We start from the raw sequence: 24190 nt of genomic DNA, 5'->3' as shown, positions 1-24190 counted from the left end.
TTTTTAATTATATCTTTAAGATATTAAGTAGCTCAATGAATCAAAACATCCATTCAGTTTTGTAATTTGTAATGTGTATTTCAAAATTGTTCTTCAGAAAAATGGTGTCGATTTATAGTTCTATTAGCTATGTAGTTATTTTCCAGCATTTTGTAACTTTTCATTGTTATTGCTCATTTAGTAAGTGTCACATTCCTTCCAATCTATTTTTTATTTCTTTGCTTATTGGCCTTACCAGTGTTTTAACTCATTTTTATAATTGATTATTTCTTGTATTCTTCTCATTCTCATTTTCTCGCCATTTGTGCATTGTTGATTGCCTGTTCCCTTATTTTATATCAGGTTTCCGAAAGATCCAGATTGGAACTTTTGGTTATATTGTTTTTGGGTGTATCAAATTTATTTGTATTCAAATTAATATGTCTACCATGATTTGTCATATGTTTTCAACAGATTGATCTTTCTTTTCTCCAGAGAGCAGATAAACATATTCTTTTTCCTTGTAAATTTTTAACTCAGTAACTTGAGTGTATTGTACTTATGTTATAAGGTATGTTTAGAGCCTTTTTTAAAAATCAGATTACTCACTCGGTTTTCTCAAAGATTTTTATTAAAGCCTTTCTTCAGTGTTTAGCATCCTTGAATTTTATGAAACAATAATTTTTAGGTACAATAAAAGCATTGTTTTACTCTTGAAAGAACACTGGGCTCAGATCAGAAGACCTAGGTTCAGTTCATTGTTCCACCATTCGGTTATCACTTTGGACAAATCTCTTAATTACTGGGAGCTTCATCTCCTCATGTGGCAGCAGCATTATACTTTGTCTACCTAACTCGTCAGCAAGCATTTATTAGGTACTTAATATATACCACTTACTGTAGTAAGCTCTAAGAAAATTAAAAATAGAACCAGCTGTCAGAGAGCTCACATTCTAATCAAGGAGACAACATGCTTATAACTATGTATAAACAAAATATATGCAGCATTAATTGGATGGAAGACATATTGTTAGTTCCTCTAGTCGTGTCCAATTCTTTATCATCCCATGTGGATTTTTGGGCAAAGATACTGGAGTGATTTGCCATTTTGTTCTCCAGCTCATTTTACAGGTGAGGAACTGAGACAAACAGAAGAAGTGACTTGCCCGGGGTCACAGAGTAAATGTGGGAGGCTGAATTTGAACTCAGGTCTTCCTGACTCCAGGCCTGACACTCTATCCACTGAGCCATCCAGCTGCCCAAGCAATACACATGAAATAGTTAATACACAAGAGAAGAGAACATAAAGTGCTAAACTGGGTATAGTCAACTAGAGAAGATGAGTAGAAAGCTTTTTAATTCATATCTAGAAGAGATAAGTAAATTTTAACAGGTTTTTTGTTCCACTTACTTTTTTGAGAGTCATAAGGATATGTGAAATAATGTAAGTAAAAATAGCGTCATAACTCAATAGTCCTACATGTGATGTTAATATTATATTCTACTTATGAAATTCCTCTTTTGTTTTATTGGTATACTTTTTGTTTTTGATCAAGTAACAGATAGTCTTGCTAAAATTATCATAAGATCTGTATTGAAATTTGATGTTTTGATTACTTTTACCTATTTTTTTCCATGTATTCCCTTAATACTTTTCCTTTTTGGTATTTGTGTATAAATTTTCTTATCTACTTTTTGGAAAATATTAATAAACACTAAGGCATTTTAGGTGTTGCAAAAAACGTTATGAGTAATAAATCTTGAGTAGTTAGCTCATCATGAAAACCTTGTCACTAAATGTTATTAGAGAATTTTGTTGTACCCATGGTTAACTTTCTAAAAACATTATAATCTTGTCAATAATTTTTTGAAAATATCACATGTATTGGTGAGGGATAGTGTGGTAATACAAAAGAAAAAGCTTTAGTGTCATGATTTCATGCCTCTTGCCTGTACTGGTTGTGTAACTAGTCATTTTAGTTAACCTCTCAGACTTGCCAGGTAACTCTCTAAGATGAATTTACGGGCTGACATGCATTATTAGAGAAATTTCCTCAACTGGAGCTTTTGACATCAAGGAAATCACAGGTGGAGTCCAAAAAAGGCATAAGATATATTGAGTTCTTTATATGTACTTATTTGATCCTCGTTAACACTTTGAAATATGTATGTGCTATGGATATTTTACCCATTTTGAAGGTGGAGGATCTGTATCTTAGAGAAATTAAATGACTTGCCCAGTGATCATGTGGCTATCAGGTGTTGGAGGTAGAATTCAGATCCAATTTTTTGTTTATTCTCAGTCCCAGGGTTTTCCCTTCGTACAAAAATATCTATCGTCTCCATGGGATTAATTTACAAGCAATGGCATTATATTTTGGACTAAATTAAACATACAAATTACTTTAAACAGAGCGATTGACTTAATAATGATTTTCCAGGACATTGAATCTCTTTTTCCCCTTAAGAAACCTTGACATATGGATTTCTGAAGTTATTTGGTAGAGAAAGACTAGTTAGTTGCTGTATGATGTCTCTCACTTCAGACAGTCCATTAAATATGTTTTAAAATATTTTGTGACTTATAAAAATTCAATTTCCCAAACATTTTTAAAAATCTTCTTTAGTGACATAAAGTTTTAAAAATTGTTAATAATAACGCATTGCAGCTGATATACTTCAAATATCACCTGGTGAGAGAAGAATTTCTGATATGAAATTTAAGCAATATACAGTCTTTTATAATCATCTTCTTTTGTAGTCTTTTGAAATAATCTCATCTTTTTCCCCATTCATAAAGAAGTAATAAGGATCAGTATTAATTTTATTATCCTCTTCTGAGTCAGCTGGCGTGTCTTGGGTTCAACTTTATACAACCAGTCATCAGAAAACCTCTCTTTTTAGTGTCTGCTTCCTCCAGACTGTTCATGATGTAATACACATAATATGATCCCGATCTAGTGCCCATGCAGCATGTATTTAAATTTTTGGCTCATTAATGGTGCTAATATCACAGGGCAATTATATTTGTATCTGCGAAACTGTTAACAGTTGCCAAAAATCATGGATGTAACTTACACAGAAATTGAATTTAAAATCTTTATTTATTAACATTGTGCTATAAATCCTAATTGTAATACTATAAAATATTCAAAAGATGCTCATTCAATGAGAAGAGGCCTGAACCTGTTGTTTGATTTATTCTATGTAATTGCTTGTGTGCTTGCCATATTGTTGCTGTTGTTTAAATCTCAGTCAAATCTCTGCTCAGAACACCTCATTTAACAGAAAAATCAATTTAATGTATAAAGTTGAAAATCTCTTAAATTACTCTAGTCTTTTATGTTTCTTTCATAACTTATCCCTCTATATTTAATAAACTGTATTCTTGTTGACATTCTTGCTATTCTCAGTCTCTCCTGCCTTTTTTCTCTGTTGGGCTCTTTTACACGCCTGCATCTTTGTGTGTGTGTGTGTGTGTGTGTGTGTGAGAGAATTTATATTAGTCTGATTTAAAAATCATTCAATTTTTCTTCACTTGTCATTGCAAGGTGTTAGGTTTTTATTACCATCGATATTATTTTATTGCAAAATTCTGGAAATATTCCAAATTAAGTTCCATAAATCAATTCTGTTTTAAAGCATTCTGAAGATTTTTATATATGATCTGTATGTATTTACATATACCATCTTTAGAAAGTAGTAATGGAGATTTATATCTGCAGGGAATTGGCCACCAGATGATGACTTTTTTTTTCAGCCTCTGCTGATCATAAAAATTATTTCCTAAGGTTGGAAATGTTTATGATCTTGAAGATATCACTTCATTAATAAATCCTAAAGCTTTCTGAGTTTCTTTTAAATAATGTATTTAGTATATTCCACATGGCCAACTTTTAATGTTTTGTTTTATTTCCTATAGCTAATGCTGATGACCCATTAGCTGACCTCTCAGAAGTATTAAACACGGAAGATGACATCCTAGGAATACTTTCTGATGATTTAGTAAAATCTGCAGATCATTCAGGTATGTGTAAAAGTCTTTGTAATTACTTCTGTGTTATCACATTGTCATGTGTATTATACCTATCAATTGAAGAACTTCATTTCTGAAGTTTTTGGAGAAATTTCATGTAATTTTATTTGACTTGGTTCTGTTTTCTTGCTTATATGTCAAAAATATTTGCCCTTGTCTCTTATGCTGGGAGTCTTTTTGAATGTAATCATACACTGAGTTTCTCCCATTTCTCGCTTTTGATTTCTTGCTCTCTCTCAGTCTCTTGCCTTCTTTATCTCTCTTGCTTGTTTGCTCTCAGTATCTCATGGAATTTCTCTTTAGCTCTCTCTCTCATTCTCTTCTTTTGGGATCACTTTTCTTTTTTCTCTCTTATGATAATCATCCATTTTATTTGGTTTGGGTCTTGTAGGTATTGATTTATGCACTTTCCAGGTTGAGAACTCACCTTCCCCATTTGGTAAGAATCCAAATAATGGATGAACCATGACTAGAAGTAGTTTTTTTTCTAGTGACTTCAGCAAAACAATCTCTATGTGCATGCATAAGTATTAGTAGTGCTTTCTTATTACTAATTCATGCTTTCATTTTTCATTATCTTTGTATAGTTAAAAACAACTTAATTTGTAATATTTCTGTGTCCTGGATTGAGTTCTAAAAATTGAAAAATTATTTTCTTGCCTGTCCATGTTTCCTTAATATATTTCCTTGCCTTTTTGTTGTCTGTCATAACATTAAATAATTGATTCTTAAAACTGTAGTACAGAACTTTGTTAATTTATGTTGGAAATTTTTTTGTTGCCATGTAAACAATAGCACTAGAGTAAAGCATGAATAAAAAAAAAAACCTTTCCTCTCCTGTCTGTCTTCAGAGACATTTCCTCAACAAATGTTAATCAATGCTAATTTAGAAGGCAACCATTTAAAACTATCAGTTGTTTTAAAAAAAAATTGTAATTATGCATTGAGTTTCTACATTGAGAATTCATCCAGAGTCTCCTCTCCACTGGCTCCTTGCTTTCTTGAAAATTAATAGTATAATTTTATGAAAACAGTAGTTGCTTAATTGTACATTATATCTAAAACAGATTGATTATATGCAGTAGATTCATTGCTTTCTGTATATAAATAGTTATTTGAGTATTTTTGCTAGCGCAGATAAAATTTATCTCTATGCAAAGTAGCTATGATATAATATGAATTCAACAATAAAAGTAGTAGTATTCTTTTAGGTTAGGGGTCTTAATTGGAGTATCGGTTACATTGTTAATATTCTTGTGGATATTCCATTTGATGAAAGATGTGTCTTCCTCGAGATTAGTCTGAGTTGATTTTTTGTTTGCTATGTTTTTATGTTCTTCATGAAATTCATTTATAATGAAGAATTCTTTAGAACTGCTGCAACTGCAAATATAATATGCCTAATGTAGTGCACAAAATGTTCTTATATGAAACTCATCTTTTTGCTTTCTAAACATAACTGCAAATTACTTGAAAAATTTTGATGGTAAACTATATTAAATTAGAAGTCTTCAGATGGTGTTAAGTTAGATAATCTGATTTTGTTTTATATTGGTTAAATTTTTGTATATTCATATCACATTTTTATGTTTAACCGTCATGTGTCCACTAAATTCATTGTCTGATTTAATGTTTCATTTCTTTAGCTGGCCTAGATATTGGTTCCATCTCTGATGATCCTTCCTCTTTGCCTCAGCCAAACGTTAATCAGAGTTCACGGCCATTGAGTGAAGAGCAACTAGATGGCATCCTCAGTCCTGAACTAGACAAAATGGTCACAGATGGTAAAATATTTGCCCTACATCTAGGCTTTCTAAAAGACATGAGTAAATACAATTTTCAAAGATTACTGCATGCTTTAATTCTTCATTTAACATACATTCCTTCACATGAATTAAATTTAATACTATTGTTCATATAATTATCTAAATAAGATGACTGATGTCTGTTTTTTAAAACTTCATTTCAGGAGCAATTCTTGGAAAATTGTTTAAGATTCCAGGTATGTGTTCCTGTTCTTTATGTTAGTGAAATCTTTATCCTCTTAATAATATTCCAGCAATTTATATTTTACTTGCTATTTCTTTTTCAGAGCTTGGAGGTAAAGATGTTGAAGACTTGTTCACTGCTGTACTGAGTCCTGCTACCACTCAGCCAGCCTCACTGCCACAGCCTCCACCACCACCACCACAGTTAATTCCATTACATAATCAGGGTATGTTCTGATTTGGTGTTGGGGGTATATTTTCATTAATCAGTCTTTGTATGCATTATAATTTAATGACAAGAGAATATTGTTACTGAAGCCTTGATTGAAGTACACCTGGAGGCGTGGTAATGAAAGAGTACTGAATATTAATATCTTGAGAAGATTAATGCCATGCGATGACACTTGATTTTATTACTAGGGTTTGAAGTTTCTGGAAGTCAGTCCATCTGTGCCCCACTAATGTTGGATGAATTAATTTCATTTTGCCTAGGGTACTGCTGGGTATCTTAAACATTTCTTTTAGGAGGTATGATGTTGGGTCCCAGATAATTTGCTGTCATTCTTGAAAAGTCTACATGCTTGCAAACAACATGTAATTTTTCTTGTCTTGCCTTTTGAAAGGTACTCAATCCTGTTTGTGGCCAGTTTTGTCTGCTGATTCAGCAGTTCTAAGTCCTGACTCTAGCTCTTGTACTTCTAATGAATCTGATTCTTTGGCCAAAAGTTGCTTTTTTCAAATATTACCATTGAAAATAAATTGAGGTTTGCTTTGTGGGAAGGTGTGGGATTCTTTTTCTGCAGAGGTGTTTGATGATTTGCTGACTGATTATTTTTTCTTATGGATGGCCTTACTTTCTATTACCTGTGTGTTTGTAAGCAGAAAACAAAATTTTTAAGAATATACTTACTCCGTGTTAGCCAATTAATAATTTTCTTATATTTAGTACTTCTGAATTAGTGCAAGTAATCTAAAAGAAATCCTAATTTCCAAACCATTTTGATACCTCTCTTTGCATACTGTTTATTTAATCTTGTCCAAATAACTTCACATTAATAGAACTTGGTTTTCTTGTTTCTAAAGTGAATAATTTATACCAAATGCTCTGTAAAATCCCTTTCCTCTCTCTTTGTTTCACTTTCGCTGCTCAAACGAAGAATCCATTTACATGTGGAAATTTCAGCATTATATATATGCAATAAGAAAAAGGCAGAAGAAAAAAAATAAATGTCAGCTAGTAAATAGGAATCCTTGTTTTAAAGAAAAAAAATCTTGTCCCAAAAAATTCAGTCTGAAAAAAAATAAATCCATAAGTCTCATACTTGATTCTTTCCCTTCATCTCCATCCTTATATTTTTTTAATTGATGAAAAATTTAAAATTTATTATAAACTAACAATCATCAATGAATATGAACATTTCAGTATATGGAAACTTTAGAGTTCTTTTATATAGTTTTTGAGGTCTGCATTAAATATAGCACAGTAACAAAATTTTGTTCAGTTTTCAATTTCTTTTTAATTTGGGATTTTTTTAACCTGTTTCTTGAGTCTGTTTTCTTTGTTTTGTTTCTCTCAACCTAGTTACTCATCCCTTCCTGTCTGTCTCCATCCCCACTTACTTCCCTGTTACAAATAAGTATACAAAGTTACAAAAAAAGTATACAAGATATACAAAGTATAATCAAATAAAATCCATATTTTGACTGTATTTGCAAATATGTCTCTCAGTCTATATTAAACCATTGCTTTTCTTCCTAGAGGTATTTAGCATATGCTGTTATTAATCTTATGAAGTCATGACTGATCATTACCTTGATTAGAATAAAAAACCCCTTTTACTTTTTGGAAATCTGAAATTTTCTCACTCTCTTGAACATGTCTCTTGGATCGTTCTCCTAAAAGAAGCCAACGTACTTCTGTTTGTTAATTAACTTTTTAATAAAGAATTATAACTTCCAGACCCATACTTTTCATTTTGGCCTAATAAATGCTTAAAACACTGTTTTGGAACATACCAATGGGTAGTAAGGAAAGAGAAGCATAAATTAATTTCCTAATACAAATTTGGAGAGATGTTCATGGCCTGATTAAAACAGATTGAATAACCAAATGGTTTTGGGAGCATAGAATTTCTTAAGTGGAATAATATTGAAGGAAAATACTTTGTTGTTAGTTAATTAACTGCTTATATTTGTGGAGTTGATTCATGAGTGTTTTTTTGTTTTGCTTTGTTTAATTTTTACAGGCAGAGTTGTTTGGCATTTTGTTTAGTTTTGTTTTCAACATTCACAGTGTAGTAAAAAAGACTTTTATCTTAAAGGACTGTGAATGTTATTCAATATTCAGTACTGATTAAATTAGTTTCTTTACATATAAGTTCAGACAAGATTTTTGATCTTCACTGTCTTCCATTTTCCCAAGAAATTACCCTTTGATGTAAGTGAAAGTAGTGGTTAATTTACAACTGAGAGCAAATAAACCAACGTGTTCTCAAAATGTCTACATGAGAGGCAATGTGCCAGATTCAGTGGAGGGCATATTCTTAATTGTTAGTACAGGAAAGTAAAACTGCTTTAGGAACAAGGATGACAAGTGTTGTTGCTTGGCAGTGGGGTCAGATCAGCGATTCTCAATCACTTTCATAGTGATGCACTATAGCCTGCACCCTTATTAGTATTTTTGTTATTAATCTATTGTTCAGTCATTTTTTAGTCATGTCCAACTCTTTATGACCTTATTTGGAGTGTTCTTGGCAAAAATTGTGGATTGGTCCTCCTCAAGATGCAAATAGAGTGAAGTGACTTGTCTAGGTCTAATAAGTTTCTTAAGTCAAATTTGAACTCAGGAAGATGCCTTCCCAACTTCAGGCCCAATAATCTATCCACTGTACCACCTAACTGCCCTGGCTTGCATTAGTGATCAATAAGGTGAAGGAAATCATCATATGTCATGAATGCATGACGGTGAAATGTAAAATAGTACAAAATGCAGTAATTTTTTCATTCAGTGACTTAGTTTTAGCAGGCAATAAAATGCCATCCTTATGAAAATCTAAGTAGTTCATTTTAGATAGAAAGATTTTCTAGATCTTTTATCATAGCAGTGAATTCTAAGGTGATAATAGTCAAATTATAAGTGACACAGCTACAACCAGAATCTAGGTTTTGCTACTTTTCCAGACATCCTATTCCTCACTCCCTTCCACATACTCTGTGTTCCAAATAACTGGTTTCCTTATTAGTCCAACAAGACAATCCACCTCCCTAATCTGGACATTTTGACTGTGGTATCCTTCATGCCTGAAACTCTGTTTCCACAATCATCTTTGCCTTTTACCTTCCCTGACCTCTTTCCTGTTCCATCTAAATTTTTACATTCTACAGAAAGCTCTTCATTGATCCCCTTTAACCTTAGCAAGTTCCTTCTAACACTATCCCTAGTTTATCCTGTATATATCTTGTTTGTACATAGTTGTTTGCATGTTGTCTCCTCCATTAAATGTGTATTCTCTCAGAGTAGGAACTGGTTTTTTTTGTTTTTGTGGGGTTTTGTTTTTTGGGGTTTTTTTTGTGCTTAGTAAATGTTTGTTGACTTTTGTACGTGATATTCCTTTCCCCTCTTTCATGCCTTTGATTTGAAAAAAAAAGTTATTCTGAAATTTATTAAACTTATGTTTGTGTATAAAGTAAGTTCTACTTCTTACTTTCAGAATTGTTCTGCACGTTTGTGTTTCTGCATTTTGTTTTGTTTTCTTCCATACATTTAAAAAAATCTGGTTGAAGCACTTTATTATCATTCAGTCCACAATTTTCCATCTTACCCTTTTGTATGTCATGAAGGGGAGGTCCTCCCAGACGGATTGCTAACTGCCTAGATTCCAGACATTTTCTACCATGCCATAGAAACCCCCTCATCCCAGAAACTCACTCTTCCCCTGGACTTTGCACATTAGAAGTACCCTTTGCCCCTGCAGCTTCTCCTTCTGATTGGCTGGTTAGTCCCAGACCAAGTGATGTCCTCCAGCCCACTCATCTCTTTATTGTTCTCCAGGCTTCCATCCTACTCCTTTACATACGTCTATGGGTTCCTTCTTGCTTTCCCCTTCATTCCTTTTTTAGATTCCTTTTATATGCTGTCTCTTCCCATTAGAATATAAACACCTTGAAACCAATGTTCTTTCTTCTTTTATTTCTGTTCTCATTGCTTAGCACTGTACCTGACACGTATTTGACTGAAAGTATAGTTCACTTATCCTTCTTCACTTATCCAGACTGTTTCTTAATGATCTAGGTGTTTTGGTCATTAATTTTTTCTCTTATTTTAGTTAAAAAATAAAGATATTTGAAAAAGACACAAAGAAGTATAATACTATGGTCGTTTTTTTTTTAATTGAAAGTATATGACTATTGAAGAAAACTATTAGATCTCTGGGTTTGTAGTGTAGAAAGTAGGATAACATTGGAGAGTTATAGTATAGCCAGAAAGATGTGAGAATTTTGTGCTTTTTTTTTTTAATGTGTTTATAAAGCTTTTTCATGTAACAAAGATGGAATTACTAAGGAGAAGCACAGTAAGGGAGGTCATCAAACAAATAAGATGGGCTAGTTACATGGCGAGTGCTTGAATAACCAGTAGTATTTGTGGAGGTTTTAGAGAAACTGATGAAAACCCCCTAACTTACTGTGTGAATTCATCCTGTAGTGAACTTAGGAAAAGAAGTCAACAAGAGTTCCCCAGAATGGATGAATTTTGATCTCTCTCTTTGAAGGGAATGCCTACATCTATCCAAACTCCATTTTATTTGAGTTTTAAGAATTTATGGAAATTAGTTTTCTTAATTTATGGTTATAACTTCCCAAGCTTCCCTTTAACTTCTTATTCTAGCACGTAAATGTATTTTTAGTTTTTGCTTTTCCTTCCTTTAAACAATAACTGAATTATCTCATCCTAAACCTAAAAATTTCAGCAGTCAAAATGTTTTGAATGTCTGTTAGGAAAATTTTAGTCTGTCACTTTTAACCAAATCAAGGACTGTGTTTTTAAATTACCTAGTATTTATATTTCTCAGTATTTTTATGTTTGTTTACCATATGGTGTAAGATTCTACAGCATAGAACAGATGTGTTCTTTGTCTCTGCCAGGACACTCTTAGGCCCTCCTTGTAAAGCCAGCAAATTGTTCTTATTTGTCATTGCTGTGTATATTATTCTTAATTTTTTTCAAATTAGGAAGCATTCATTAAATACCTTCTTTCTGTCAGATGCTATGTTAAGTACTGAATATACAGAGAAAGGCAGAAATAGTCCTTGTCCTCTAGCTCCCAATTTAATGGGTAGATACCATGAAAACAACTCTATACAAACCAAGTATAACCCATTGTAAATTGCTCATAATTTTGAAGGAACTAGCATTAAGGGATATTAGGCAGCCTTCTTGCAGAAGGTAGAGGTTTAGCTGAGACTTGATGAAGCAAGGAGGAAAAGTGTTCCAGTCATAGTGAAAATGCTAAGATTCAAGGGATATATTGTGTTCTTGAAAGATCCTGCATTGCTGGATCATATTATGTATAAAGGGTTGTAATGTGCAAACAACTGGACAGGTAGAATGTGTCCAGGTTATAAAGGGCTTTGAATGCCAAACAGATGCTTTTGTATTTGACCCTGGGTGCATTAGGGAACATGAGGTTACAGAAGAAAAAAATAGATATGTTCAAATACCTTTTTCTGCCAGGCACAAAACACCTACATAGTCTTGAATTTACCATCTTTGAAAATACTGCCATTCTTCAAACAAAACTTGTGTATGATGAGCTCCTTAAAGACAGACTTTTATACATGTTTTGTAGACTTTCAACTACCACAGTGATGTGTATATAATATTCATTTAAGTGAATAATTTTTACTTTGAATTTGGAGATTTTGAGACTATTAAATAAATTAAACAGATATATAAACAGATATAAAGTACAAAATGTTTAATGCGTTGAGCATTAGTGAAATCTTTCCAGTTGTTTTAACTTGTAGAATGTTGGAATTTTTTTTTTACATTTTCTCTTTGGGATTAAAAAAAACCTTTCTTTCTTTGCTTATTTTCTTATAAGTATAGGTCTTCTTAATTTGTAATTACTGAAATTTGTTGAGTAACAAATAGCCTGCCCCCAAAACTCTATGTGCATTCTTATATTCATTTATCCATTGCTGTCTTCAGCTTCCAGTCCTAAGCCATTTTTCCCTCTGGCATATGTCAGTCTAGCAGTTAAACTTGCACAAAAAATTAGACTCCTGAGACTTTAAAATACTTAGTTGTATTATTTGTCATACCTATAATATACATGTAACCACTTATTATTTTTTCTCATCCCAAGGAGATGGTGTTTTTTCTCGTATGCCACTTATGAATGGCCTTATTGGACCTAATCCTCATCTCCCTCATAATTCTTTGACTCCTGGAAATGGATTAGGAACCTTCTCTTCTATAACACAGTCCCCATATACTGATACCAGGTAATAATTCCACAGCTTCCTGCCAAAACTTAAATCATGGTGATTATACATGTGCATAGATTGGTCTTCTCTGAGTAGTGTAGCTAATCTATATGGTGGTAAGAAATTTTTACTTATTGCTAAAGTAAAAGAAAACTAAATCCTAGAGTTCTGTCCTGTGACTCCAAACTTAGATCTCAATAGACCATGTAGGAGTAGTTTATGTCATGCAACTGAGATGTATTTTTACAGGGATAAAAATCCTGCCTTGAGCTCAATGGGGAATGATCCTCATAGTTCTTGGCCCTCATCAGCCCCAGCTATGGAAGGAGAAGGTGATACTTTGTCTAACACCCAGAGAAGCACTCTCAAATGGGAGAAAGAAGAAGCTTTGGGCGAAATAGCAACCGTGGCACCTGTTCTCTATACCAACATCAACTTTCCGAACCTCAAGGAAGAATTCCCAGGTCAGTTGGTATATTAATTAGTTAAATTGGTATACATCTCTGTTCTCCTCCCCCCCTCCCTTCATGTTTATTAGGTCAGGTTCACGCACTCTGTTGGAGTGGAAAAGACTCTGGCCTTACCATCAAAAACCCCATACCAGAGAGTCCTCCCTCTGCCCCTTTACCTCTGTGCTTCAGTTTCTTCCTCTATATGGTGAAGATAGACAAGAGGATACATAAATCTTCTTTAAGCTTTCACCTTCTGTGATTGTGAAGTCATAGACTTCTTGACATTTTCTTCCCGTTACCTATCTACTTCTATATTGCAGTCTTTTAATTAGTAACCTCCCTAGTCCTAAAGATGTTGCCAGAAAACTGAAAGGCCTTTTAGATTAGGTAAATATCCGAACAACAACTACTTCATGTAGTCACATATTATACTAATAAACTCTATTGTTATTATCATCATCATCATCATCATCATCATCATTTTTTAATAATAGTAATTATTGTTGGTTTTGTTGTTAGTTACTGTTTTTACTATATTTTGGGAAAGTCACTTTGTTAGCTATTTGGAAAATATATTGGAATGGCCATAGACTTCAGGTTGGAAGACCAATTAAGAATCTATAATGTTAATTTAGTTAAGAAGTAATAAGTCCCTGAACACTATAAGGTGGCTGGCTTTATCAATGAAAAGAATGGACTTTATTGTGAGAAATGCTGTAGAATTAGAAAAGAAAACTGGTAACTGACTGGAGATGTGTAGTGAGGAGTTGAGAATGACATTGAGGTTTGAATACTGGCTTGCCTTTGAAGATCATGCTACTCTCGACAGAAATAGGGAAAGTTAAAAGAGTAGAGTGTCTCAGGCAAAAAATGTTTTTTTGCCATGTTCAATTTGAGAGTCTGCAAAATATCCAATTCAATATGTTCAATAGATAGTTCATGTTCTAGGATTAAAGTTGAGGAGTGAAATTGGACTAGATATGTAGATCTTTATGTAGTAGTCTTCAACAAAGGGATTATAATTATAGTTCTGGATGACAGGTTGGCGTGTGGCAGTTAACAGCACTAAACCCCGACGTGGCAGGTACAGAGAGTGTGTTGAAAAGAGAAGCCTGAGATGAAGATGTAAAGATCAGAAGGCATGACATTAAATGCAGAGTACCGAGAAAGCCCTGAAAATGTTTGAGCTGCTGATGTCTGTGAGGAAAACAAAGAATTTTTTGTGTGTGTGTGTGTGTGTGTGTGTGTGTGTGTGTGTGTGTGTGTGTAAAACAGCACAGAGAGATCAGGAATCATGCAGTGCTAGAATTATCACTCCACCGTCATAGAGGAGGAAACTGAGGTTAAATGACTTGTCTACAGATGCTCTGCAGCGATAATCTCTTGACTCCAAGTAGAACACTTATGCTAGAACACCACACAACCTCTCACTTTTCATGATGGGACTCTCACTTAATTGCTTGACAGTACAGTGTGTTTTGATATTGAAATATGAAGTAAGATTTACTTATTTTATTATAATATTGTTTACATTCTTTCTTCAAGTTAAAGATTAATGAATCAGAGTCTGAATTTCAATTTTGTCTCTTTTCCTTCTGTCTAAACTAAAACTGTTTTCCTTTACCTTTCCTCAATGTGTTACTTATAATAATAAAGAATATAATTATAACTGTTTGTAAAATAATTATAAGCTAAATAGAGAAATGGAGCTAGTATACATAATATGGGTGGATAGATAGACGAGTAGATAGATGGATAGGTGGATAGATGGATGGATGTAGCTAAATCAGTTTACATTGTTGGAATAGGTTTGACTCAGTTTAGTCACTATGAAAGACAAGTCATAAATCTTCTCTTGTTTCTGCCCCCTTATTTTTATTTGGCACAGTTGACTGTCTTTTTTGAATGTGTATTATGGTTCAACATCACATTACAAACTTTTCTTACTGTTTTTGCCATTCCTGTTTCCATAACCTTTAATTTTTTGAAAGCCTTCATTTAATATTTGGAGTAATTCTTTTTTTTTTTTTTTTTTTTGCAATATATACTTGATTTTTCTTCATCATATTTCGTTTTGTAAATAATTCATTGATGGAATCACTAGAATAACCCCTACCCCAACCAATGGAATTGTGAGCCTTTTTATGTGTTTGTTTATTGTTTCAAATGCTTAAAATTATTTCCTCCTAATGTGTATTTATATTGTGATGAATGATCATTATGATACTTGGTCACATAAACATTATTGTTTGATGTGGGTCCAATTAGAAGTAGTGTCATTCAGAATAGTTAACCTTTTAGTTTTAGAGCACACTTTATAGGTTTGAAAGGCTACATTCCTGACTTATATGCAGACATTACTAAATGTGCTTTGTATTCTCTCCATTTTATGAGCTAGGTTCCATGCCATCACATTTGAATGTGAGGTATAGTCTTCAAAATCTTGTCTATCCGAACTGTGTCTGTCCTGAACACCTCATACTTCCACATGGCTGCCAGTACAAAGGAACCCCTTCTCTGAACCTGTTCTTGTTTTGTTTTAGATTGGACCACAAGAGTGAAGCAGATTGCTAAATTGTGGAGAAAAGCAAGTTCTCAGGAAAGAGCTCCATATGTGGTATTTTAAAAATACTTATCCTGTTTGTGTGCTTTATGTCATAATGTCATCATGTCATTTTAAAGTCTTAGGATTACAAAAAATAAACATTTTAATACTTTTATAGCTTAACATGACTTTGCTTTAAAAGTTACTCTCTAGATCATTAGATCTTAATGTAGACTGCTGTTTTGATAAGCTAGTTTTTAAAAAAACTGTTGAAGCTTGAAAATGAGCTAATTTTTACACATTCACTTTATTTTAAAATTAAATATTCCATTTTCAAAAGGGCAGCATACTTGGAGGACAAATGTCAGATTTCTTTCTCAGTTTCTCTGATATTTACGGTGAACATAGTTTGATTTCTGTAATTTTTCTTTTTAATGAAATTATTTAGATATAACAGAAGGACCTTTTTATTTTGAGAAGTACATTTTCTTTCTTTTCTCTCCTCATTTCCACCCCCATCCCTCATCAAAGGGTTAGGACAGCCGTGTTTGTTTGGTTCTTATTATTGTCAGGGACAGAGTTAGAAAGGCTTTTGATGCTTTCCTGTAAGTTGTTTGGAAATTTTAATTTTGATCTTTTTCTTAAGACTTTAAAAAAACATTTAAGATATGCTCTTTACTAAGAAATACCTATTTTGGATTCATATCAAAGTTCAAAGACCATTTTTGCTCTTTGGCAGATGAAGTCTTTCTAACTCAGATGAAAATCCTTATTTGTAGATTATGCAGACTAAATGATAGCTAGTTCCGTTCTTTTTCCAGCTTGATATTCAGTTAGAGTGCTCTAAAAATAATATAGCTTGATTAACAAAGAGCTACCATGCTTGTTTTAGTGAAGGTAAAAAATACTTTTTTTTTTCACTCCAGTGCCAGAACTTTACTGGAATAGTAATCCGCTGGATTTATGTTTGTCAGTCACTTTGGTGCTTGTCTCCGCATCTTCAAGTGGAACACTAAATGTCTAAATCCTAATTTTGTCTCTTTTCCTTCTCTATAAACTAAAACTATTCTCCTTTATATTACCTAAATTTTATGTTCATCAAAATAGATGATATATAGATATGAATTCAGTGTTAATGGCTTTTTTTGGACTTTCTACCCATACTCACTAGTGGATAATCATAAAACTTTTAGAAAGCATCTTCAGATGTTTTGGAAAATGAAACAGAGCGTCAGCAGTTTAGAATACAATGTCTTGAAAAGAAAAGACCCAAGAAAAGTCGTAAGAAATAGTATTTTTCAATTTCAAGGAATTAATCTCAGTTTCCCCCCCTTTTTTTGTTAATTTAAATTTACCTTAAATTAACATTTTATTTTCACATGTAGAAAAGGAATTACTGTCATTTTTTTCTCTCAAAGCAAAAAGCCAGAGATAATAGAGCTGCTCAGCGTATTAATAAAGTACAGATGTCAAATGATTCCATGAAGAGGCAGCAACAGCAGGATAATATCGATCCTAGCTCTCGTATTGACTCAGATCTATTTAAAGATCCGTTAAAGCAGAGAGAATCCGAACATGAGCAGGAATGGAAATTCAGACAGGTATGTTTTATTAAATTTTTTTTAATGCTTTTTACATAGAGGCATTGATTACCGAGAAGATACATAGGAGAAAGAGGCATGGGCATGGAGTTAGGAGGCCTGGCTCATACAGTTGTTCACTTTGTAACATTGGAAAACTGAATTTTCCAGGCTGTTAAATAGGAATAATAATTTGTGGAATGTCCACCTCACAGATATACTGTGAGGAAAGTACTCATTAAATCGTAATGCACTGTGTAAATATAAGTAGATATTTCTTATTCTGAATTTAATTTCGACCATATATAAAAGCCAAGTGATGTGTTTACATGTAGATTTATAGCTCTGAGTACAGAACAACCAAGAATTTTCATGTTTCCAAAACTTTTTTCTTCCATTTGGTGTTTAATAGATATTTAAATTGTTCTTCATTCAACAGCTGTTACCTGTACTCCTACTCTATAAATTTTGTGTGCCAGGTGCTGTTCGGTATAAGTAATACATGATCCCTGTCCTTAAGGAGTTTAAGATGCAGTAAAGTGGGTTTTTAATCTAATAGTTGTTCTTATGCAACAGCCAAACAGGCCAGTTTTTCCTTTACTGATGTTGGCTGTTAAGTTTTTCATTTCTGTCTCTTCCTTCAATAGCAAATGCGTCAGAAAAGTAAACAGCAAGCAAAAATTGAAGCCACACAGAAACTTGAACAAGTGAAAAATGAACAGCAGCAACAGCAACAGCAGCAGCAACAGCAGTTTGGTCCCCAACCGCTCGTAAACCCGTCTGGGTCAGATACGCCTAGCAGTGGGATGCAAAGCCCTTTAACGCCTCAGCCTGGCAATGGAAGTATGTCTCCTGCACAGTCATTCCACAAAGACCTGTTTACAAAACCACAGCTTCCCGGACCCCCGACTACAGCAGCTTCAGATGATGTATTTCTAAAGCCCCAAGCACCACCTCCTCCCCCAGCCCCTGTCCGCGTCGCAGTTCAGGAAGCCCTTCCTCAGACTCAGACACCTCAGTCTCCATCACCGCACATATTTTCATCAGGTTCTTCAAGCGCACGGCCCCCGTCTCCAGTCGATCCTTATGCTAAAATGGTAGGAACCCCTAGACCACCTTCGGGTGCTCAGAACTTTCCTAGAAGGAATTCTGGTATATCAGCGGAAACCTGCACCACTCCCTTATCTCGAAACATTCAAGTAACTGAGACAACAGCAAGTAGGCTTTCTTCTGTCAGGGATGTATGTTCTTCTTCATCTGGTAGTGATCCCTATGCAAAACCCCCAGACACACCCAGGCCTGTAGTGACTGATCAGTTTTCTAAACCTTTGGGTATACCAAGGTCTCCCATTGTCATGGAACAAACTGGAAAAAGTCCTGTAGCAGCTGGAGCTAATGATCCTTTCGCTAAACCATCTCCTAGGACTGACAGGTTTCAAAGACAACGGATAGCTGATCCATATGCACGACCTCCACTGACACCTGCTCCTGTTGATAGCAGCACTGGACCTTTTAAGCCTCCAATGCACCCACCTCAATCCCCACAAGATCCGTTCGGATCAGTGCCACAAACACCGAGACGAATGTCTGTCGACCCCTATGAAAGGCCTGTTCTGACACCAAGGCCAGTAGACAGTTTTCCTCATAATCAGTCTAGTGATCCATATAGCCAGCCTCCCCATACTCCTCATCCTGTAATGAATGACTCTTTTGCCCACCCTTCAAGGTCTTTTTCTCAGTCTGGAGCTATGTCCAGGCAAACTTCTCAGGACCCTTATTCCCAGCCTCCAGGAACTCCTCACCCTCTTGCAGATACTTTTTCCCAATCCTCAGGAACACCTCGACCCATTAAGGACCCCTATTCCCAACCTCCTGCAACTGCACGGCCTACCACTGTTGATCCATATATTCAGCAGTCTTCTACACCCATAACATCTTCACAGACAGATTTATTTGTTCCATCGCCAGGTAATCAAAGGCATACTGATCCTTATGCTCACCCTCCTGGAACACCAAGACCTACCATCACTGGTCCTTATTCACAGGTATCAGCACCTCCAAGACCAGGCATTCCAGAAAGTTTTGCTAGATCCCCCTTGACAAGACCAGGTCTTGTGCCAAATCAAGATACTTTCCTTCAGGCAGCACAAAACAGAGGGCCAACTTTACCTGGAACTTTTGTAAGGCCATCAGATACATGTTCTCAAACACCGAGGCCACCAGGTCCTGCTTTGTCAGAAACCTTTAGCCATGTTCCACCTTCCCCAGCTCATGACCCTTACGATCAGCCTCCAATGACTCCAAGACCTCAGTCTGATTCTTTTGGAACTAGTCAAATTAGCCATGATGTTGTTGATCAACCAAGAACAGGATCAGAAGGGAATTTTAATGCATCTTCAAATTCTCCAATGAGTTCTCAAGGACAGCAATTTTCTGCTATGCCCCAAATTCCTGGTCCTACCCCAACTTTAGCCGGAACAGATACACAGAATACCATAAACATGTCTCCAGCAGATACAGAAAAGCTCAGACAGGTAAACTAATTGTACAGTCATGGTGTTTAAGTATGTTATCTAGAAAAAAATGTCTAGTGCTTTTTACCTAAACTTTATAATAGTACAAAAGTATTTAAAGCTTTCAAAGTCTTTGAAAAAAGGCATGATCTTATGGAAAGAATGAAGTTTTGAGTCTAAAGATCCACATTCAAATTTCTGCTCAGCTATTCAGTGTGTTGGGCAAGTCATTTTACTTCATTAAACCTCAGTTTCTTTATCTGTAAAGCAAGAGGGTTAGAATAAATTATTTCTGTGATCATATCCAACTTTAAATCTATGATGCCAAGATATGTGTCCATCATATTAAGTTATATCAGGTTCGTTGGAGAATGGGAAATAATATTAAATTTTAAATCTCAGTTTACTTGTGGTAACTTTCTTTAAAATTGGTTTTAAATCTTGTGAATCTTTGGGTGGGAGTAGTTTTTAAGTGGTTAGTGTGCTTCCTGATTAAGAGTAAGATTTAACTGTCATGTCCTGTAAGCCACTGCATAACTGTGACGTATCACTATTTGAAATTTTATGTCTTTTTAAAAAATCTGGATATTTAAAAACTTTATGTTGCTAAACTTACATGAAGTGTGCTGTCTTTTGAAAACTTTTTTAACATTATGTATCCATCAACTCTGTTGGTCTTTCTGGTCCTTTTTTCCGTAATCAGAGGCAGAAGTTGCGTGAAATCATTCTTCAACAGCAGCAACAGAAAAAAAATGCTATCCGGCAAGAAAAAGGATTACAGGACCCTGGGTCTCTGCCACATTGGCAACCAGAAAATCTCAACCCAATTTTTAATAGGCCACCACCTCCTTATCCTGGGAATATTCGAGCTCCTGTTCCACCCGGTGGACCTCGATTTCCTCTTTTCCCAAAAGAACAAAGAGGACCATTTCCTTCTGATGTTACTGGCATGGGAATGAGACATCATGGGCTGAGGTAATGCTTTATTTTGTAGCCAACTCCAGATTGTTACTTAGACAAGTAGAAATCCCAGCTAATGCAGAAGTTTGAGTCACTGGGGCTTCTACCTGCTTCACCATCTCGTCTTTATTCAATATGCAGACGGTAACTATTTTTTGATGCTACTGAGGATAGTTGCGAGCAAACAAGAATATTTTTTCCCAAAACTTGAGACATACCTTTCTTATTGAAATTTTATAGAACTCTGTTATACCTTATCAAATAAAAAGTTAACTTAATACAATTATCTATGACAGCATTCACCTATAATGTGACAGCAGTTCAGTGGTTCCACATTTTAAAATCAAGTTCTAAATAGATGAGTTAAAGCCTGAATATTTTAAGGAAATTTTCATAAAATAAGACAGATAAAATGCATATACATATTGTGTTTTACCTTCTAAATATCATCCTGTCTCTTCTCCCTGCTTCTGTGTCTTATTCAATCAATCATTCAAGTACCATGTTTCTGGGAAACATTTCCATGCCCTCACTTGCTTCAACTTCATGCCTTTGTTCAAGCAATTTCACAAATCCACCTGACAGGTAGTAAAATCTACCTGACCTTTAAAAAACAGTAAATTTTAACATTACTACATGTACTAACATAACTACAAATTTTAACCATATTCCTTAAGTCAAAAATATTAACTTCTTGAATTATGTATCTTTTTAGATTTGGATTCCCAGGTGGGGGCCATGGTCCACCATCAAGTCAGGAACGTTTCCTTGTGCCTCCTCAGCAAATTCAGGGCCCTGGAGTTCCTCCACAGCTTCGAAGATCCATGTCCGTAGATATGCCCAGGCCCGTGAGCAACTCACAGATTAATAATCCAGTTGGAATTGCTCAGCATTTTCCACCACAGAGTATGCAAGTTCAACAGCATAATATACTCGGTCAAGCATTTATTGAATTGCGGCACCGGGTCCCTGATGGAAGACCACGGCTTCCCTTCAACATTTCTGCTAGCAATGTCATCGAGCCAACTTCCCAACACCATAGGCATGGGAACCTTATACCAAGGCCAGACTTTCAAGGTCCAAGACACACAGATCCAGTCAGGCGGACACCCCAGTGTGTAACTAATCAGTTACCAATATCTACAAATTTGGACCACATACCACCATCTCAACAAGAGTCAGGCCAAACTGTCCATCCATCTTCTCTGGCCATGCGTTCTCTGAGTCATCCCCCAGGAAATGATTTTGTGGGGACTTCTCTGCCAACTCCAGTATCAGCTGATGAATCTAGTAATTTACAAATGTCCAGCCAGCCACCTGATAGCTTAGAAGAAAAGCTTGATCCTGATGATCCCTCTGTAAAAGATCTAGATGTCAAAGATCTCGAAGGGGTTGAAGTCAAAGACTTGGATGATGAAGATCTTGAAAATTTAAATCTGGATCCAGAGGATGGCAAAGGAGATGAATTAGATACCTTAGGTAATCTGGAAACAAACGATCCCAATCTTGATGATCTCTTAAGATCAGGAGAATTTGATATTATTGCATACACAGATCCTGAACTTGATCTGGGTGATAAGAAAAGTATGTTTAATGAGGAGTTGGATCTCAGTGTCCCAATTGATGATAAATTGGATATGCAGTGCAAAACTGATGAACCAAAAAAGAGTGAAAACATTGGCAAGACTGTAATCTCATCTGACAGACGTTCTCCAAAGAAAAAATCTACTATGATCAGTGAGATAAAAACAGAAGTACTCTCTCCAAATTCACAAGAGGAAGCAAAATCTGAAAAAGAGAAAAGTGAGAACAGTGCAAATACTGCCTGTACTCAGCTTTCTACAGAAACTGAGTTAAAGGGAGGAGAAAAGACTTCTTCAACATCTTGCAATCAAGATTTAATTGATAATAGGACTAATCAGGAAACTGTTGGGTCAAACACAAATGTACAAGGATCCACTCAGATGCCTACTCAAGATGTAATAAGTGCCTGTAGCATAACTGAATCAACTCCAGTCCTCTCGAGTTTACTTGCTAATGAGAAATCTGATAATTCTGACATACAACCATTGGCATCTCCTCCACCTTCTTTGCCAGCTACTCAATCTAATCATGTGTCAAGTTTGCCTACAACTTTAATGCCGCCTTCTGGACCAGTTTTAGACCACACGATGAATTCTAATATGACTGTGGTCTCCAGAATGAACCATACTTTTTCTCAAGGTATGACTGTAAATCCAGGATTTATCCACAGTCAGCCAGCAAATCACAGTTTTGGGACCGGACAACCCAACAATCAGGCTGTCCCTGTAGCAAATCCATCTGGTACCCAGCAATTACTCCTTCCTCAGGCATTAGCCCAGCAGAATAGAGAAAGACCTCTTCTTCTGGAGGAACAGCCACTTCTTCTCCAGGACCTTTTGGATCAAGAAAGGCAGGAACAGCAACAGCAGAGACAGATGCAAGCCATGATTCGCCAACGTTCTGAACCATTCTTCCCCAATATTGGTATGAATTCCATAGCATTTTATGTATAATATTTGATTCAAAAGGGCAACCATTAAGAATGAAAAGTTTCAAAGTTGATGCAAAACTTGCTTTTGATGTTGTATATTTCATTCTTTTAAAAATGTTATTGATATCATTGGCTTTTCTATCACCTTTAATAATAGATATCCTTATTCCTTCCTCTACCAAGCCATCAATTGGAACAAAGCATGGAAAAAAACCCCAGAACTTTCCTATATGTAAGCTGAGTCTGACAGAATATACAGTAGTCCACTCCCATAGTCCCCTCTATGCTTAAAGAAAAGAGACAATGCGTTTTCTCAGCTCTTCCTCATGGTCGTAATTACATAGGGTTTAGTTTCAAAGGTTTTTTTTTTAATTATTCTTTCCATTTGAGTTGTTATTTTAACTATATTGTATTCATTTGGTATATCAAGTTATGTACTTCTTCCCATGCTTCCCTGCATTCTTCATATCTATTGTAGTAATGGTCTACTATGTTTATATACATTATAAAAAATGAGGGAAAACTATTATATCTTTATGAAGTTGACTCACGTCATGAAGTTCAGAGCTTTGAGCTGCTTGGACATTATCCCTGTATCATCAACTTAAGAAACAAGAATAATCAAAAACAAGAGTGGTATTCCTTTTCCTCTTCTTTCCTCAAAGATTATTTTTCCTGTGTAGCACACAGAAATTGTTGAATTTAAGCAAATTAAGAAAAAATATTTTATTTTTTATTGTAGTTCTAAATGATGAATATGAAAATACTTTATAAACTTATTTCCATACTTCAGTAAATAATAAAATATTTTAACTTATTCTTCAGTGGTTTACCTGAATGAAAGGACAAGACTCAGACATGCACACATATGTGTGCGCACTCACACACGCAGAGAAATATAACATTCCAAGGAAATTTTAAAAGGCACTCAATTTGTTGGGGAAGTTTGGAGTTAGGAATCAGAGCTTTCTCGCTGAGGCATATTTCTTTTCAGGATAGCTACATATCTTGTTCTTAGAGAAGCAGCATGGATTATTGGATAGAGGGCCCTTCTCAAAGGTAGGAATACCCAGTTCAGGTCCTACTTTTGACATATACTATCTGTGTGACACTGGAGAAGTAACTTAACCTCTCAG

At 34.9% G+C, this 24190-nt stretch overlaps 1 protein-coding gene across 6 annotated transcripts in view; it reads left to right on the top strand.

Moving 5' to 3' along the window:
• Positions 1 to 24190, top strand: part of KMT2C (lysine methyltransferase 2C) — a 285908-nt gene that overhangs the window by 209242 nt on the left and 52476 nt on the right. For all 6 annotated transcript variants that reach the window (XM_027841013.1, XM_027841014.1, XM_027841015.1 and 3 more), the window contains 11 exons: positions 3902 to 4006; positions 5662 to 5799; positions 5985 to 6017; positions 6108 to 6230; positions 12369 to 12507; positions 12739 to 12953; positions 15485 to 15558; positions 16905 to 17087; positions 17714 to 19600; positions 20283 to 20554; positions 21255 to 23047. In XM_027841013.1, the coding sequence (XP_027696814.1) occupies positions 3902 to 4006; positions 5662 to 5799; positions 5985 to 6017; positions 6108 to 6230; positions 12369 to 12507; positions 12739 to 12953; positions 15485 to 15558; positions 16905 to 17087; positions 17714 to 19600; positions 20283 to 20554; positions 21255 to 23047 (4962 nt within the window). The remainder of the gene's footprint in view (positions 1 to 3901; positions 4007 to 5661; positions 5800 to 5984; positions 6018 to 6107; positions 6231 to 12368; positions 12508 to 12738; positions 12954 to 15484; positions 15559 to 16904; positions 17088 to 17713; positions 19601 to 20282; positions 20555 to 21254; positions 23048 to 24190) is intronic.

Source organism: Vombatus ursinus, unplaced genomic scaffold, assembly GCF_900497805.2.
Source record: "Vombatus ursinus unplaced genomic scaffold, bare-nosed wombat genome assembly UNPS02014852.1, whole genome shotgun sequence".
NCBI lineage: Eukaryota > Metazoa > Chordata > Mammalia > Diprotodontia > Vombatidae > Vombatus > Vombatus ursinus.
Note: the sequence above shows the minus strand (reverse complement) of the source record. Positions and strands in the feature narration are given on the sequence as shown.